The sequence below is a fragment of the Ochlerotatus camptorhynchus genome, unplaced genomic scaffold (assembly GCF_037179485.1).
Source record: "Ochlerotatus camptorhynchus isolate MF236.1 unplaced genomic scaffold, CSIRO-AGI_Acam_v1.1 ptg000767l, whole genome shotgun sequence".
NCBI classification, from domain to species: Eukaryota; Metazoa; Arthropoda; class Insecta; order Diptera; family Culicidae; genus Ochlerotatus; species Ochlerotatus camptorhynchus.
This window is the reverse complement of record NW_027041234.1, coordinates 784049-803018: the sequence shown is the minus strand read 5'-3', so window position 1 is coordinate 803018 and position 18970 is coordinate 784049. Positions and strand designations below refer to the sequence as shown.

The following is an 18970-nucleotide window of genomic DNA, read 5'->3' as shown; positions in this document are numbered from 1 at the left end:
CATCTAACCAGGGTCCAGACCAAGAAAAAAGCAAGCAGCCACCCAGGATAGAAGTGTTTCACGTTGGCCCCATGCGTTACTTAAGGTGCACAAGATACCTGACTGATTAAGTGAGGAAAGGTACATCGTTGGATAGCAATAAATAAAGGGTGTCCACGATGAAATTGCCACACACAAAATTGATTCGCTAAATTCGAGTTTTCATCCGATTGCCATCAAATTTTCAGGGATTGAGAAATAACTATTAAACTTCATTTTACCATTTTACTCGTATTTTATTTACAGTCCATACGCAAATGCCCGCACCTTGGCCTTAACCCCGGCCATAAGATTCTGCACAACCTGTGAATCAACCGTTTTTTGCATGTAAACCCATACTTTCTTCAGTTCCTCGACTGTCTTCACTACCTTAGGTCGTTTAAGAAGGTGCTGCTTCATAATCGCCCAGTACTTCTCGATGGGGCGGAGCTCCGGAGTGTTGGGAGGGTTGAACATTTTCGGCACGAAATTGACCTTATTGTCCGCATACCACTTCAGCACGTCCTTGGAGTAGTGGCATGAGGCCAAATCCGGCCAGAAGATTGTTGGGACGTTGTGGGCCTTCAGGAGAGGAAGCAGCCGCTTCTGGAGGCACTCTTTTATGTACACCTGTCCGTTCATCGTGTCCTGGGTCACGAAAGGTGCACTCCGCTTCCCGCACGTGCAGATGGCTTGCCAAACCAGGAATTTCTTTGCAAGTTTGGACATCTTTTGAGTGCGGACATGCTCCGGAACGCTGAACTTATCCTTGGCCGTGAAAAACAGGTTGCCGGGGATCTGTTTGAAGTCGGCCTTCACATATGTTTCGTCGTCCATGATGCAGCATTCAACTTTCGTCAGCATGTTGAGGTACAACTTCCTGGCACGGGTTTTGGCGGACTTGTTCTGCTTCTCGTCGCGATTAGGGGCCTTTTGTACCTTGAACGTTCGAAGCCCAGCCTTAGTTTTGGCCTTCTGGACAAAACTTCGGCTTAGGTGCAGCTTCTTAGCCACATCCCTAACGGAGGCGTTCGGATTTCGGTTGAAGGCCCCAACTACGCGGTTGTGATTTTTGGTGTTGTACGGAATACTTTTTCCTTCACTTCTGGGCTTCCGATCGGTGGTCAACCGTTCCTCGAACCGCTTAATCACTCGCGACACCGTGGAATTCTCGATTCCCAACGTTTTAGCGATGGAACGATGCGAGAAATCCTTGTTCTCGTGATGAATGCGCAAGATTTTATCACGCACGAGCTGTTCTTTCGACTCCATTTCCGCGAGTTTTGATCACAGGACTTTAAAACTTTCAGGATGTAAATAATGCACTATGAACTAAATCCACCCAAATTTTCATTAAATTCTACCCAACGGTTAAAAAGTTAGAGCAATTTCATAGTGTGGCAATTTCATCGTGGACACCCTTTAATAAATAAATAATACTAATAAAATAACTAACGAATGGAGGACTTTGGCTACCCAGCCATGCAATAGTCTCATTCCGTGCCTTATGGCAACTTGATGAGTCTATTGCGCTTATCTTCTGGCACCACCCAGGGGAGACTTGGTCCTGTACCCAATGCTTAACTTATCTCCATTCCACTCAGCTACTCGCAATTTCTTGTGATATAGTGAACGGAATATTATTATATGAGGTAATTCAATGCAGGCGTCTTTCCAAATTTGGCAGATCGACAGGTAATCGGTGAGTTACCACGATAGTTGCTATTCAACAACTCGACAACGTCCCATCGTCAACGCCTGCTATGAGAATTTCCCATTGCAGACGCCAACGACATGACGTCATCGAGCTATCGATCAACTACCCTGGTTACCACCTGGTAACCTTATAGCACGATGCTAGGAGGCGGACCGGAAGAATCGATGAGCAACCTCCCCCCCCCCCTCAGATCTATCCGTTTTAAAAACACATAAATTAAATTGCAATGGTCGAGATCTCGGCTCGCCCAGATGTCTCTAACGGGCCGCATAGGTTGTTTTCCTCGGGCCCTGAGGGATGCGGATAACTCGAATCTAGCAACACAATGGAGGGTGCATGACCAAAGAACGTGGTCGATATCGTGATAGCCACTACCACAAGCGCACAAATTGCTGCCTGTGAGCCCGATTCGGAAGAAATGCGAGTCTAACGAGTAGTGATTGGACATGAACCTTGACATGACACGTATAAAGTCACGGCTCATGTCCAATCCTTTGAACCACGGCTTGTTCGATACCTGTGGGAGAATAGAATGTAACCATCTTCCCAGATCACTCTCATTCCATTTTTGTTGCCAGTTGGTGAGGACTTGCTGACGGGTAATTGAGAAAAATTCTGCAAATGCGATTTGTCGATCAAACATATCGCCTACCATAGCGCCCACTTTAGCCAGCGAGTCCGCTTTCTCGTTACTCGGAATAGAGCAATGAAATGGGACCCAGACTAAAGTGATGGTATAGGAGCAGTTAGATAAAGTACTCAATTTGGCTCGGATTTCGGTCAGGAAATACGAGGAGTGCTTCATCGGCCTCATTGAACTAATAGCCTCCAATGAGCTAAGGCTAAGACTATCCGTAAAAATGAAATAATGGTCAGAAGTTAGTGAGGCAATTCGCTCTACTGCGTAAAATATGGCTGCGAGTTCCGCAACGTATACGGAGCATGGTTTTTGCAGTTTATAGGAGGCGCTATGAAATTGATTAAATACACCAAATCCAGTGGAAGCATTTATGGTTGAACCATCTGTGAAAAAACTTTTATCGTTACTTACATGGTGGTATTTGATTGCAAAAATTGAGGGAACAACCATCGACCGATGGTGATCTGGTATTCCATGGATTTCGTGCACCATGGTCAGATCAAAATTTACAGAGGAACTATAGAAGGCTTGAAAGCAATCACGATTGGAGATTAATGAAGAAGGACCAACCTCCAGCGTCATGTACTCGTAATAGAGACTCATTAATCTTGTTTGAGGATTTCTGTCGAGTAGCTTCTCAAAGTTTTCTATTACCAATGTCAGTGGGAGAACACCCGCGAGTACTTCGAGGCTCATCGTATGCGTCGAGTGCATACAGCCAAGTGCTATTCGGAGGCAACGGTATTGAATTCGTTGCAGCTTAAGGATGTGTGTTTTTGCTGCGGATTGGAAGCAAAAGTTGCCGTACTCTAAAACCGAAAGGATGGTTGTTCGACACAACCTGATCAGATCTTCCGGGTGGACCAAGTTCCGGTAATTGTACGAAGAAAATTAATCCTTTGCTGGCATTTTTGTTTCAGATACGCAATATGTTTTCCTCATGTGCATTTGAAATCGAACCAGACACCTAAATACTTAAAAGAAATACTTTGAGTGACTGTTTTACCCATTAGCTGAAGCTGTAACTGTGCAGGATGATGCTTCCTAGAAAAAAGAACCAACTCAGTTTTCTCCGGAGAGAATTCGATACCTAGCTTCATAGCCCAAGTAGACAAATTGTTTAAGGTATCTTGCAATGGTTCTTGCAGGTCCGGTGCACTTGGCTCTATAACAGACACAACCCCGTCATCTGCAAGCTGCCTTAGCGAGCAGTTTTCATCAAGACAACCATCAATGTCTATTACATAAAAATTATATAGAAGGGGGCTTAAACATGAGCCCTGGGGGAGACCCATGTAACTAATTCGTGAAGTTGTCGAGTTTCCATGACAAAAGCTCATATACTTCTCAGACAACAAGTTGCTCAAATAGTTGTTCATAATTGGTGAAAGCCCACTACCGTGGAGTTTATCCGAAAGGACATCGATACAAACCGAATCAAAAGCCCCCTTAATGTCCAAGAAAACTGAACCCATTTGCTGTTTTTGCGCATAGGCCAGTTGAATTTCAGTTGAAAGCAACGCAAGACAGTCGCTCGTTCCCTTGCCTCTCCGAAATCCAAATTGCGTATCTGAAAGTAAACCATTCGACTCGACCCATTTGTCTAGACGAAAAAGAATCATTTTCTCCAACAATTTCCGTATACAGGACACCATCGCGATGGGACGGTACGAGTTATAATCCGACGCGGGTTTACCGGGTTTTCGAATGGTGATAACTCTTACTTGCCTCCAGTCATCCGGAACAATGTTGTGCTCCAGAAATTGATTGAATAAGTTCAACAAGCGTCTCTTCGCAACGTCTGGGAGATTTTTGAGCCAGTTGAACTTGATTCTATCAAGTAGTTTTCCAACAATATAAAACTAAGCAAAAAAAAAGTTAAAATGTGGGATATTAAATGTTTTTCTAGATACAAGATTTAGAAAAAAAAAATAAGATTCCAGATTTGGAAAAAATACAGTTCCTGGAAAATTGTGTGGACTTGGACAAGTGCTCAGGGTTCTAATAAGAAGATTTTTTATAGAATTTAGAAATTTCAAAATTCTGAGAAGAACTCGAATAAGAGTTTAACGGATACAAGACTGACAAGAATCCTAAATCCTAAAAGAAGAGTTTATTGGATACTAGACTGACAAGAACGACAACTGACAAGAATCCTAAATTAATTCTGAGAATAAGTCCTGACGAGCTCTTAGAATAATTACAAGGAAGCCTGTGCGGAGAACTTCAAGGATAATTCCTAGGTGATTCTGACGAGAAGTGTATGCGGATTGTGAGGAGAATAGCAGGTGATTTTTACAAAACAAGATTCACAAGAGAACTTTAAGCTAGATCCGAGAAAAATGTCGAAGGAATCGGAGGAATTCTGAGGAAAATAAAGAAAAATGCTGAAGAATTTAAATTAAATTCTTAAGAAAATTTCACGTAAATTCAGCACAGAATTCCAAGGTATTCTGAGGAGAATTCCAAATGATTGCTTAGGATATTTTTGCAAGTATCCACGGCCCATACAAATTTCAAAAATTATGTATGGACAATTGTCAACGCAGGGAGGGGGGGGGGTCTGTCAAGAATTTAAAAAAAAACTGTCTACGTAGTTAATGAACAGTCCCTAAACTATGGAATGTGGCCGTAGATCGCTACTTTTGAATCCTAGAAAGAATCCTGAAAAGACTTGACCTATTTCCCCTGCTCAGGGATTTCACCGATTTACCAGATGCTGTGTAATACGTCCATAAATACGCGCTTCGCTGTAAAGGGGAACCTTTTCAACATATGGTAGCCAGCTAACTTGCCTCTGCCTTTGTCAAGTGTCCAGAGCAGATCCTTAATATTCAATATATCTGCCAGGTTTTTTTTAGGATCTCAATTAACTTTCCATCTCCGTGGAGTACCTTCTGGTATCGTTGAGGCGAACCAGCCTCAGGCTGAAAGCCTCCTTAATAAAGATAAATCAATCAATCAATCAACCTTCTGGCACCACACAGAGGAAATTTACTTTTTTCCACATGACCCATGTTAGTGTTCATTGATGGTATCTATCAATATGCATTGAATGGTGCTAAACAACGGTGTTCAACAGGCTGGTAGTGGGTATTTAAAATATAATAGTAGGGACTTCAGTGACTAAAATAACGAAAATAATGACCAAATAGTGGCTGTCAAACAACAAAAAAGTGACTCATAGTGCCATTTATTGATCGAAAAAAAAATGGCTCCAAGTCACAATCACAACCTATCATGGGCATTATTCATGCTCCTTTAAACATATAATTGTTTGAGGATTTATTATGATTATTTTAGATTCAGATAGCGAATTAGTTAAATTGACGAAAAATTGCGGCACAGAGAAGAAGTCTCGGACTTAAACATATTTAGACAATCATTTTTAAAGATTTCGGATATAGTAACTTGTGTAACACCTCAAATTTTCATAACTCTGGGACCTACAAAACTTTTTCTAGATAGCAGTCTAAGAAAAAAAAAATCTAATTATTCTCGAACGAGGAATATTTTCCAAGATAGAAAGATCGCGGAAATAGAAAATAAAGATATCATCAAATTTTTTGACTCACGATGACATATTTTTGTAACATCTGGAACCCTCTCCCGGGGTCATTCCTATTTAACCTCAGATTACCGAGCTTTCCGCAGTCCCAAAAAGAAAACTTCCTAGGTTCATGATCCCCTCAAAACCGACGCCAATGACCCCAACATGATTCGATGCGCGATACCAACCATGAATCCGTTTCGAGAAAGCAATCGAGGAGCAAACGGAAGATTATTAAACTGGCCCGCCGTCATCGTCACTTTATTTTTGCGCCCAAATAGTTGGATTTCATCATCACCTAACGAACGCCAGCGGTAGCCGTAACACTGGAATTGCATTAAAAAATAAAGGTGCCTCTCTCGGTTTGCGGTACCTTCACCAAATAGTCGAAACATATTGTAAATACAAACGGCACCAAGACGGTGCTGTCGACAGGGAAAAGTCGACGTGGTTGGAATTGGAAATTAGTTTTTCGCCTATTTTTTCTGGCTTTGGTCAAAAGTTAATTTCGAACGCGCCAATGGGGCCAAACTCTGCGCAACATATGGAACGTGCAATACATATCTACACGTGGGTTATCTACTAGCTAAATTGCTAGATAGGTATGATGGATGGACTAGTTTAGTATGGGATCAAACCAAAAACAAGCTTTTCAGATATAAGCACATAAGATGAATTTCCGCGTCGCAACGTAATTGGTAGTAACAAACTTCGGATACGATAGGTAAGAGTCGCATTTGTTTTTAAACACACAAAAACAATGACTCGAGAAGGAGGGAACAACGCATCGACTGCCCCATTCACTTTGAAAGTCTACTCATTTGTGGCGATTTGATGAATAAGTACAAACTGGTCGTGCCGAGAATGCATTATGTTGCTGCAGTTGAATTGGTATGCAGGGATGCTCGAAAAGTAGACTAGTATTCCACTGATTTATTTTCTTCGAATTCTTCTAATAAGCCTGATTCGGTGAACCTTTCTGAAAAAAAATATCATTTTGATTGATTGTTTTTACAACCTACCTCGAGGGTCGCACTGATGAAAAGTTTGGTTCTACACTGTTAGAATAACTACTTACGTGGTAGTTAAAAAAAATGTATCACTTAATTTACAGAATTCTAGGATGCACGACTAATGTCTTTGAAATATAGATCAGCTGTTATCTTTTTAATTTAGTTGTAAGTTAAATTGTTTAGCGCTGCAGTATTGCAGTCTTAACCTCCCAAAGTTCTTAAAAGCAGTCTTATGCCTTGTTCAGACTACAGAATTATAGCTTGTTATAATAATTATCGACAAGAAACATGTCATCGAGATAGGCTTATAACATGTTATATATAACTCTTAAGTCTGGCCAGTGTTCTACATTATAAATCTAGAGCAACAATTGAAATAGGCGGAACAACCAAACGTAAGTTTCTCGAGAATTAAAAACACATCACGCAATCTAACACCAACATCTGATAGAGCATTTGCGTTGGTATGTTTTGATTCTCGAGAAATTTGCTTTTAAAGCTGTTGTTTACGTTTGGTTGTTCCGCCTATTTCAATTGTTAGTCTAACACACTCTTTTAAGCTGTTTTTTTTAACAGTGATAAGCCGGTGATAAGAAGCTAAATTAAGTTGTTTATCTTAAGCCAAGCAGGATTGTACACACAAAATGTTATGCAAATCATTATGAAGCATCAGCAGTTCAAATGCGCTGCGATGTCTCAACTCAGCACTTGGGGCACATAAACAACTTCTTCGAAGCTCTACATGTGCGATAGAATGTGCTAAATACAGAATCTACGAGGGTAAAGAACGGTGTGAGAATGACTCATGCTACTACTAGTGGGTATACACTCAATTGATTCTCGGAATTGAGACTAAATATGCAGTCGCAGTCACAATTTGACCAATGACCACGTTGGACCACACCCGTGCTCGGATCGGCTCTAAACAGAATGCTGGACATCTCAACATAATTCAGTTAGCTCAACCTAATTGAATCCGACTGGCATTATAACAGATCCCCCCACTGTCCATTATGATATACATATAGTCGAAATTATTGATTCCACCATCCCCCTTACAAATTCCACCTAAAAGCCATGTTATGATTGTCCACCGCAGTTTCAAGTTCATCAAGCTGCCTGCCGCCATCTATCTCCCTTGGCACCGTTCCCTCGCGCCGTCTGAAATGGATCCCTCCCTCACGGAGACACAATCATCCATCATACACATCTACTCACCGTCTTTCCCGACTCCGTCGACATTTTGCCGCTGCCCGTTCTCCTGAGACTGTCCAGTTTCGATGATTTTTCTTTCGTTTTAGGAAGCGAATTCCAGCTACGAGCAGCAGTTTCCGGCGAGCAAACACAAAATAAAACACTGTCCCCAATAGTTAGCGCTCAGCAAGACTGCGATTGTCAGCAAATCATCGGCAACGAACGACGGCAGCAGCAGAAGCAAAGCACAATGGAATCGATTTTCTTCTGTGTTGATTGCACAGGATGAGAGCGCTGCTTGTTTTCACGGCTTGTTTAATCTGCTACTCTCGTATAAACGCACTAAACACCGATAATCAACGACGAACGAGGAATGTACGTGTGCGCCTGCTTATCGAATTTGCGTTAATTGCAGATCGGAAAAAGTTGTTAATAACTACAGCCGCGGATCAGTGTTGTCTGTACTTTCCTCCGGTTTTCCTCTTTAGCAGCTCGTTGTTCAACACACTACACCGAATGAATGATGATGACTGGAAAAACGAATGCACACAACAACGAACGGCGATCAACGTTGGACTGCGGCTCGTCGTCGCATCCAGTCAAGCTTCGGCTCGCTTCTCCGCGGCGAGAAATCGCAACTTTGGGCGAATTTACCAACACACTTCAAAGGAGTGCTCGCACAGGGATGCCAGTGCACAGTGAATTCTGGAGTAACATTTGAAATGGGCCTATGTCTAACGTAAACAAATCGGGTTTTGATACCATTTTTTAGCACCGCTTGATAGCCACTAATCGTGTAGGAAAATTCCGCATAATCGAGAAAAATCATTAAAAATAACTCGATTTTAAAAACGGCCGATCAACAATTTTTTTCGATTCATTAATAGGCCCGCACGCTAAAACGGCCAACCATTCATTTATTTCATTTCATTGATAAGTCTAGTGACGTAGAAGGGCGAAGATTGAAAATTTTCAAACCAAAGCTAGGCCCTACTGCTTGAGACAGATCCGATGATTTGTTTTGAGTTTATTTGACGTTGCGAAAAGGCTTAGAAAAGGGCGTACAATTCGTGATGACAAGCACAACGGCTTAACAAAAAGGGCCTATCCATTGAAAGATTCACAAAAAGGCTTATTAATTTATGAAATTAAATTGTTATCGATTTTCATATAATTTTGAAAGCTTTTTGCATATTTTGGAGGCTGTATACTGAGATACAGTTACTATTCTTATTGTGAACAATATAAATGCCTAAAATACTTCAATTTTCTTAAATATGAATTGAATAGTGGTGGAAAATTTTTAAATTCATTTTCAGGTTTGTTTACGTTTTGGACATAAACCCATTTCAAATATTACTCTAGAATTCCTGTTAAACCAACGACTCGCTTTTACCAGGGTTGCATTCACGCAGTTCGCTATAAAATGGAATTTTTTTAATGCAAAAAGTTGCAAATCGAAGATTTCCTCAGAACGATTTGTTGGATAATTACAAAGAGTGCTGAGTGAAACGAATTTTGCATTTTTTGTAATCAAAAGAGAGTCGAAAAGTAGAACTTTTTGGCACTGGAACCGGTGGAAACTGACGATTTCAAATTGGCTCACTACTTGACTACCCGTAAAAAAATCCAATAAAAATACAATGATTTTCATATATATACTGTCAAAACATTGGACATTTTTTTTTTAATTTTTGTCCATAACCATAAAATTACAACGAAATCCATGGTTCCCAACAATGAAAATCATGCTATTTGAGAAATTTACAGTAAAAAAGGGGGGTTGTTAAGCATCTTAACAATATAAAAAAGTGATTTTTCTCGAACAAATTTGATCTCATCACACTAATTTTCGTTGTTTGAGCATTGTATCGTTAAAAATCGAAATCTATTTTTTCTCCCGTACAATAATTTAGCAATAAATTTTAATGTACTGAATTCAACAGTAAAAATCATTGTAATTTCGTTCTTTTATAATAATTTTTTTTTCGGTTAGCCTATTGGTTCCAAGCAAATCGATTAACGTACCCCATTCTAGTCGAAATTCTAGTACTACACTATGTTTGTTTTGATTCACTATGAAAGTTTGACAGATAAAATGAAGGGGTTCATGGATTTTCCTATGTTTCGAGGGGTGCATCGATTAGGTTGGGACCGAAGATAGTACCAGAGCGAGCTGAGCCAAAAAGTTGAGCACGTTTCTTCGGGCCCTTCTTGTCTTACACACTAAGATTTTTTACAGTATACCGTAATTTTTTACCGAATATGGAACAGCTGAACATTCGGTAATCTATTCGGTAATTTTTTATTTACAATCCGTTCGGTAAATTTTGTTCCCTTGTGAGCTGTCAAAATGTACTGACCAGAACTGTAAATTTTACTGAATGATCGGTGAAGTTTGCAATATAGCGTTCGGTATAATTTTACCGAAATTGGCTGTACTTAATTTGCCTGAATTAATCATTATTGATTTTATTCATTAATTAATTCTTTATTTCTAACAACAAACCTGAAGATTCATTTGACTAATCATTTATTTATTATCTATAAACAAACATTTTCATCGCGCGTTCGTATATAAAGTAAATAAGAACCTGACCGTGGTTAGCAACCAAGTAACAAACCGTGCACAAATTCGCTTTTTGCTGTTGTGGACGAGGTTTGTGTGTGGCATTTGGCCATTTAATGTCCATGTCGTCTGAAAGCTATTGGCCCAGAAATGAAAAAGAATTTGTATAATTAATACTTTCGATATAAATTGGACGGATTATAGGAAAAAAATAACGTACTTACTAGTCACAAAGGATAGCTGAAGAACACTCAACTTCAAAATAATAGCAAAGCTTTACAGTGTGAAGTTTACAAATCTGTTGTGTATTTTTTACAAAAATATGGTACATTACTGCTGTTTGTTTTTGTAAAAGATTATGTTTACAGCACATTCGTCTCAATTTTTACAATATTGCGGAATTGCAGCAATTTACAATTTAGATCAGTAATTTTGATTTACAGTTTTCGGTAAATTTCTATAAATTACGGAAATTCAGCAGTTTTGATTGCGGAATATTGGTAAATCATTACTTTTTATAAAGCTTTCGGCAAAAATTATATTTTACAGAACGAATCCAGCAAAAAAAGTACCGAACAAGATTTAAGAGATTTGGTGTGTAGAGTTACCTCTATGGTAGTACTTTTCGACACTGTTATTGAGAACTTGCCGTAAAAGCTCTACGCAGATGTCACCACTGCATGATGATCACAATTTTTAATGAAACCTGCAAATCATCCTTCCAAAACAACCTTCGAATTGCGTAGGAAAACGTCATTCCGATGCGAATGATGTGCATCTCTGACTTTTCCTCTTGGATTTTCATATATTGATATGAAAAAGTTTTTCGTTTCGAGATGCGCAATGTGGCCCCTGGTACTATCTTAGGTCCCAAGCTAATCGATGCACCCCTCGAAGCATAGGAATATCTACGAGCCCCTCATTTTATCTGTCAAACTTTCATAGCGAATCAAAACAAACAGAGTGTAGTACTCTAGGGGAAGGATAGGTCCAAGAATCAGCATCAATATCGATGGTGGAAATATTAAATATTTTAATATGTGTAATATTTGTGAATCTTATATCCCGTCCAAATTACAGCGCGATATACGCTGTCTTGCAATGAGCACTCATACATCTAGTTTTCTCTGGAAATCCTATGTATGAGTGCTCATTGCAAGACAGCCTATATTACGTGATATAGGCTGTAATCTGAACGGGGTATTAGCTGATCTTAGTGCAAATATTCGGTCGCACGCTAGGGGATGTACAACTTGATCTGCAGTAATATTTGGTCTAAAAATTGCTCAAATGGGTAATTATTATAATTTTTAGTATAAATATTAATGATATTAACTGTCAAGCGGGCAGCTTCAAAGTAAAAAAATAACAGTCCCAGAAAATAGTCATTAATTTTCACGAATTCTTCATCGTCTGCGAACCAATGTGCTGTCCTCCGATGGAACGGGAATCGACTGACTACGCCTCCCCTGTAAACGGAGTCCCAGAGTGATGGTTCCGTGGTCGTATTACACTCGAATTGCCATGAGCCTGCAAGTAGTAAAATTTGCTGCTGGGGGAACGTCCAGTACCGTTTTGATCATGAAAAGTCGAAGTCGAAATCGATCAGAGCTATCGAAAACGAAAATCTAGGCAGAAATGAAAGCTGCAGTAAACATAAACAACAACGGTGAAACGTCATTGAGTGTATGCGTTAAAGTTACACTGGTATTTTTTTTACTTTGAAGCTGTCCGCTTGACAGTTAACATAATTAATATTTATACTAAAAATTATAATAATACGCCACCAATGTGTTAATGCATCAATAAATCAGTAATGCCTTTGTATTAATTTGACTCATAAATTTCATGTGTACTTCTGAGTGTATTCTGTTTATGTGTGGACACATGATAATCATGTGAAATTTTACATGGAAATTCGCCAATAAAACTGTGTCTAATTTTATGAGTGTACCAAATAGTTGAAACCATCAAAGGTACACAGAAAAAAAGTTGTTGAATATTACATCCAAACTGCTGCAACCGAGGCTGCAACCAGGTCAATCCATGTCAATCCATCGGTTGTGTAATATAACGTTGTACCTACAATCAATACGAAACTATCGATTTTAAATTGGCTCACAACTTGACTAGCCTATTGGTCCCAAGCAAACGATTAACGTACCCCATTCTTGTCGAAATTCTAGTACTACACTATGTTTGTTTTCATTCACTATGAAAGTTTGACAGATAAAATGAGGGGTTGCTGGATTTTCCTATGTTTCGATGGGTGCATCGATTAGCTTGGGACCGAAGAGAGTACCAGCAATAATCAATACGAAACTAACGATTTTAAATTGGCTCACCACTTTAGTAGCCTATTGGTCCCAAGCAAACGATTAACGTACCCTATTCTAGTTGAAATTCTATTACTACGCAATGTTTGTTTTGATTCGCTATGAGAGTTTGACAGATAACATCAGGGGTGTGTGGATTCATGCAGAACATGCAGGGGTGAGTGAAATAGCTTGGGACTGCTTGGGACCGTTGTTCTGGTACTGAGTGAGCCAAAAATAATAATGATTTTCTTCGGGACCCAGTGGTCTTAGAGTTACCTCTATGTTAATACCACCGATTGGAAACTAACGATTTAAAATTGGCTCACTACTTGACTAGCCTATTGGTCCCAAGCAAATCGACTAACGTATCCCATTCTAGTATAAATTCCAGTACTACACTATGTTTGTTTTGATTCGCTATGAAAGTTTGACAGATAAAATGAGGGGTTAGTGGATTTTCCTAAGTTTCGAGGGGTGAATCGATTAGCTTGGGACCGAAGATAGTACCAGAGCTGAGCCAAAAAGTTGAGCTCGTTTCTTCGGGACCTTCTGGTCTTAGAGTTACCTCTATGCTATTAGTCCCAAGCAAACGATTAACGTACCCTATTCTAGTTGAAATTCTATTACTACACTATGTTTGTTTTGATTCGCTATGAAAGTTTGACAGATAACATCAGGGGGTAATCACTCAATTGAGAAGATTGCCATACCCGGCTAAAAATAAACCATTGCTTTTTTTGTATAACCCATTCGTATACTGTAGACTCTATAAGATACAATACGATATATTGTATTTGAATGACAAGACAAAAATTGTCCGTACTGTAACTACCATACATAAACAACATGTTCTCATGTAACAACACAATGAATTGTTTTTCTTATGTTTCAACCTTTCAACAAACGGAATTATAGATTAACAACCAATTTTGACATTCATTTGCTTTCCATGTCTTTCTATCGGAAACCTTACGAAGAGACCTTGAGCATTATTGAAAAGAGCGTATGAATGTCATAATGTTATCTACTTTCTCAATGTAGCTTTTATACAATATTCATTACAACACAGCAAAAAAAGTTGTTGAATATTACATCAAAACTGCTGCAACCAGGTCAATCCATCGGTTGTGTAACATCACATTGTACGATGTACATCGATTTTTCGAACAAAATTACATCCATTGATGTAATATCATAGAGGTAACTCTAAGACCACTGGGTCCCGAAGAAAATCATTATTATTTTTGGCTCACTCAGTACCAGAACAACGGTCCCAAGCAGTCCCAAGCTATTTCACTCACCCCTGCATGTTCTGCATGAATCCACACACCCCTGATGTTATCTGTCAAACTTTCATAGCGAATCAAAACAAACATAGTGTAGTAATAGAATTTCAACTAGAATAGGGTACGTTAATCGTTTGCTTGGGACCAATAGGCTACTAAAGTGGTAAGCCAATTTAAAATCGTTAGTTTCGTATTGATTGTTGGTAATATTGTATCTGCTTTTTGCTATTACATCATTATTTCATACATCAGCTTGAATTACGTTGATCGATATTACATTATTTTTTTTTGCTGTGTACTGAATTCGAACCACAGTCCACATAATTGTTTGCAAACCCCAAGAAAAACTGCATGCATGTAATCAACTGGACAGTTGTTGATTAGACCTGTTCATTTTAAACGAAATGTTCGGAATGTAACGGGTCAACCGTGATTACTGTTCCGTCATGTTAATTTGAACTTCTGTGCAAATTTTCAGCAAAATCGGTGATGATTTAGAGGTGCTTCAAGTTAATTTTATGTTAAAAACATTAATTTTTTTAATTTACGGCTTATAATATTTGTATCTCTAGACTGAAAGAACGAAAACTGCTGTAACAACTTTCATGGCAAAGTTTAATGTGTTATCTATCAACTTTGTAACCAAAGGTTGACTATTCAAAGTGATTTTATTGAAATTTTAGTTTCATGCTCGAAGATATCTTAAAAAGTGAAGAATTTTAAAGTATTTGTTTTACAAATTTTCCACTCATATGATATAAAAATGTGTAGTCTACGGCATAATTTTCCTCATATTGTTCTAGAAAGTTCGTTCAAACATAGTTTTCGTGTATAATTCAAAGATTGAGAGATAAAAATCAGAAAAGAGGCCGAGATAGCAAAAATTCACAAGACTACAGAGCCAATAAAAGTTTCAATTAGATTGACAGAACATAGTTGCATTCCCTAATAAATTTGTTATGGTTATTTTGCTTAACGACGTGTTTGGGGTATCATCCAATCCATTTGTGGAAAAGTTCAACTATTTGGGTTATTGTTCGTTTATGGTATTTGTTTATTAGGGTTGCTTTTCAATGACGACCGATGACTGTTTCATTGATATATGATTTTTTCATAAATATGAATCCTCAGTAGACGTGTTTTTTTATCAAAGGCAAGTACCACTCGAGCCATAACAGCAATTTATAAAATAACGAACATTTTGAATGGCTCGAGTGACACTTGCCTTTGACGAAAAACACGTCTACTGAGGATTCATATTTATGAAAAAATCATATATCAATGAAACAAACATCGGTCGTCATTGAAAAGCAATGCAAAACAATGAGGACGTCGAATCAAATCGCAAATCTGAAAAAGGCAGCAAGATACGCGGCGGCACGCAATGTTATTCAAGATGTCGATCAGGATGCCAATGCTACAGCAAGAGATTTAGCCAACTGATTTGAAGTTACCTTGACTAGAGATATATATAAACCGTATTTCGGAAACCACATATGTACGAATTGCTTTACATCAATTTGGCAGATTTTTTGTGACGATGCTTTGTTTTACTAACATCAACTAAATGTTTTAATTTTTTATTGAATTGTTCCAACATATGTTTTATGTTCTTGATTTATTTTTCTTTTTAATTTTGTAAGCAACACCTTTTAACGATATAAAATAAAACAATATTCATCGCAGAACAGATTTTGTTATTCTATTAAAATTAAACAGCCTAAATGTAATAAGCAACATATTGTACCGTCGTTGTATCACAGACAAACAGACGTAGCTCTTCATTGTGTATCTTCGTTCATGCATTTAACAGTTGATTTGAATATTATCAGTTCCGCAAACTACTCGCCGCAGCGCTGGCATCGGATCACTTTGACGTTTCTATATATTCTATAGAAGTTTTATGCAATATTGTTTACGAGTAAGCGAGCAAGCTTGTTTTCCGCGAGAAGCCAGATAGATGTCGTTACTGAGGTTATATGTTTTGAGATACTATGTTTTCAAGAACAAGTTTTTTAAAGAGTTACGTCTGTTTGTCTGTGGTTGTATTGTAGAACAATATAAAATTTAATAATGAAACTATTATCATACCATTCAATCAATTGTTGAATCAGTGATTTAGTCACTATTCATAACAGTATGGTCAATATTAATTTTATCGTTTTGTTACCGTAAATTAACAATTAAACCTTAAGTAACTTTGATGTTATGTTCAGTCCTAATAACTATATATTTACTATTCATCTTATTGTTTTGGAGAAAAAATACTATAAGATTAAATAAATTTTTGAACTGTTACGATAATTAACAACCCGTATATTCCATTGTAAAAGCTCCGTTTACCATACATTCAAAAGTTTCACACAATACATTTCAACATATTTTTATTGTTATAATTACAATAGCTTTTATTGTAATCATACTGTTCCAAATAGTACCATTAAAATAAATTGTATTGTTTTTCTATAATATTTTTTATTGGGGTAACCATTAGATAATATCTCTGTAAATAATAAAATATTATTTTATAACATTTATAACGGACATCGGTCCTGAATGCGGCTCTTTTTGCCCTTCTAATTTTGATTTTCATACCTTGATTTCGCCGTGGCGAATATTTGACAGTTCTGTTTGTCAAAACTCGCTTCCGCTTTGCTTGTGTTGGTGAGATTTCGAAATTACTTTTTAAGAATGCCATCTTTGTTTCTCTCTCAGTTTCTCAACTGCACCTTCTCTTTTGTTCTTACGCGGTGTTGTCGATGACGATGATGATGATGATGGCTCAGTTGTATTGGTAGCGCTTGGCAAGCAAGATTATTCTTTACTCCTCTCCAGTTCCAACAAAAAAAAAAGCAAGAGTGTGGTGTTTGTAAAACTCGAAATATTATAATCGTTCATTATTCGGATACACGTACGGATGATGGACACTGGTAGTTTCCTGCGTGTGGTGTGGTAGAATCGGTAGAATTAAAGTGATAAAATTTGTAATTTCCCCTATAAGTTAATCGAGTGAGAAGCAACCGTCTTCGGAAAGTCGCATCAGCAGTGGGTGCTAATTTGATCCGCTAAATTCCAGCGAACAAGCGAACGGCGATTATTGTGTCTTGTGTGTGTCAGCAGCATTCGATCGGATCGGCAGGCAGAACGTGAACGATCATTGACGGAGTGAGAGACGGAGCAGTAAAAACACGGTTCACGTCGGTGGCGCGCGGATTTGCGTTCGTTCATTGAAGGACAAATTGGAAGTGTTCAGCGCTCGCTAACGACCAGTGAGTGGAAGCTGTGGGGGATTACCGAAAGAAGTAACATCTTCGTCGTGCTGAGACCTTCCGTTGTCGATCCAGCTGGAGCTGCAGTTTTGTTCGGGCGGTGGAAAAGTAGAGAAGCTGCTCGGTCGGTACCCAGCTTTGGTTGCGTGGAAGATTTTTTTTTGTTTCGTGTTGGTGACTCGATGTGAAGGAATTCTGCTGGAAGATATTCTTGACAGCAGCTAGTAACCGTCAGTGGAACAGCAACAACACCGCTGATAGGCGTGCGCAATTTGTGTGTTTTTGTTATTGTTTGTTAAGTTTTTGCAAGTGAGGAAGACAAAAAATAATAGCGAGTAGTGTGTTGATGTTTTCTATTGATTAAAATTGTTCGCTCTTATCAGTGTGGTTTAACCAGGTTTTGGGACAGTGATTTTTTTTTTATGATTGTGGGTGGTGCATTTTGATCGGAAGTGTAAATTTTAAGTAGAATCTCGGGCTATTACGAGTATTACTCTATCCTTGCTCGAGTGTAAACAATAGTGATTTCAGTGCTGATACAGCTCCGTTAAATTAGGAAACCGCTCGTCGACAAGCAAAAGCAGCAATCAAAAATGTCCCAGGAAACGGTAAGTGGGCATTTAATTTCAAGTTAAAAAGTTCTCAAACAGTATAAACGAAACGATGATTCCTCGAAGTTGGGATACGGGAACAAAAGCAGCAGGATATTAGATCTTCTAGGAAGTGCCAGTTGCCGCAGTGTACAGATTCCATCGAACACCAGCAGCCTTCGTTGATGGTTTTCGGTGAAATTGGCATCATTATGCGTCGTCGTCATCCACCGTCGTTTATAATATGCATGCATGCACAGAGGACGACACTGATAATAATTTGAATACCTTCGGAACCGAGCTATCGGGTTTGGGAGGAGGATTCTCCCGTGTGCTTGTGTGTGCGCGTTGGTGAAGCTGTCAAAAGTTTATTGACCTGCTCGTGGTGCATGTGCAGCTGTTAGTTGCAGGGCACGTCGACTGTCTGGATGATAGTATTCTGTTGTAGAAGGATTTCTACTTTTCGAAAGTACAAGCTTTCGATGGGAAACGCCACAGCATGCCATAGTATCTAACTCGGTATCTTATCCATGATAAAAATAAAACCATAAGTGATGAGACGGTGGGTGCGTTTAGTGAAGTCGGTTCTTGCCTTCAGGGGGGAAATTTTCTTCGAAAAATTGTTTATTCATATTGATGATGCTGTGATTTGCTACAGGACAGGTTGTAACTTATACATTGATTGGAACATTTTGTAATATTTGAGCATTCTTAAAAAATGTAAATGTTTACTTAGAGTCAACATCACAAAGCAGCCGGACATTCTTGATCGGGATTTAATACGTGGATAATACCGGTTTGAGCTT

General features: G+C 38.6%; 2 protein-coding genes across 2 annotated transcripts in view; one reads left to right on the top strand and one right to left on the bottom strand.

Moving 5' to 3' along the window:
• The window catches only part of Sep1 (Septin 1), a 30089-nt gene extending 21416 nt beyond the window's left edge, over positions 1–8673 (bottom strand). Inside the window, exon 1 of the mRNA XM_065238353.1 lies at positions 8157–8673. Within this exon, the coding sequence (XP_065094425.1) occupies positions 8157–8180 (24 nt within the window). The 5' untranslated portion in view covers positions 8181–8673. The remainder of the gene's footprint in view (positions 1–8156) is intronic.
• An 8508-nt stretch (positions 8674–17181) lies between these two features.
• Positions 17182–18970, top strand: part of Ptpmeg2 (Protein tyrosine phosphatase Meg2) — a 243455-nt gene continuing 241666 nt past the window's right edge. Inside the window, exon 1 of the mRNA XM_065238347.1 lies at positions 17182–18182. Coding sequence (XP_065094419.1) covers positions 18168–18182 — 15 coding nt within the window. The 5' untranslated portion in view covers positions 17182–18167. The remainder of the gene's footprint in view (positions 18183–18970) is intronic.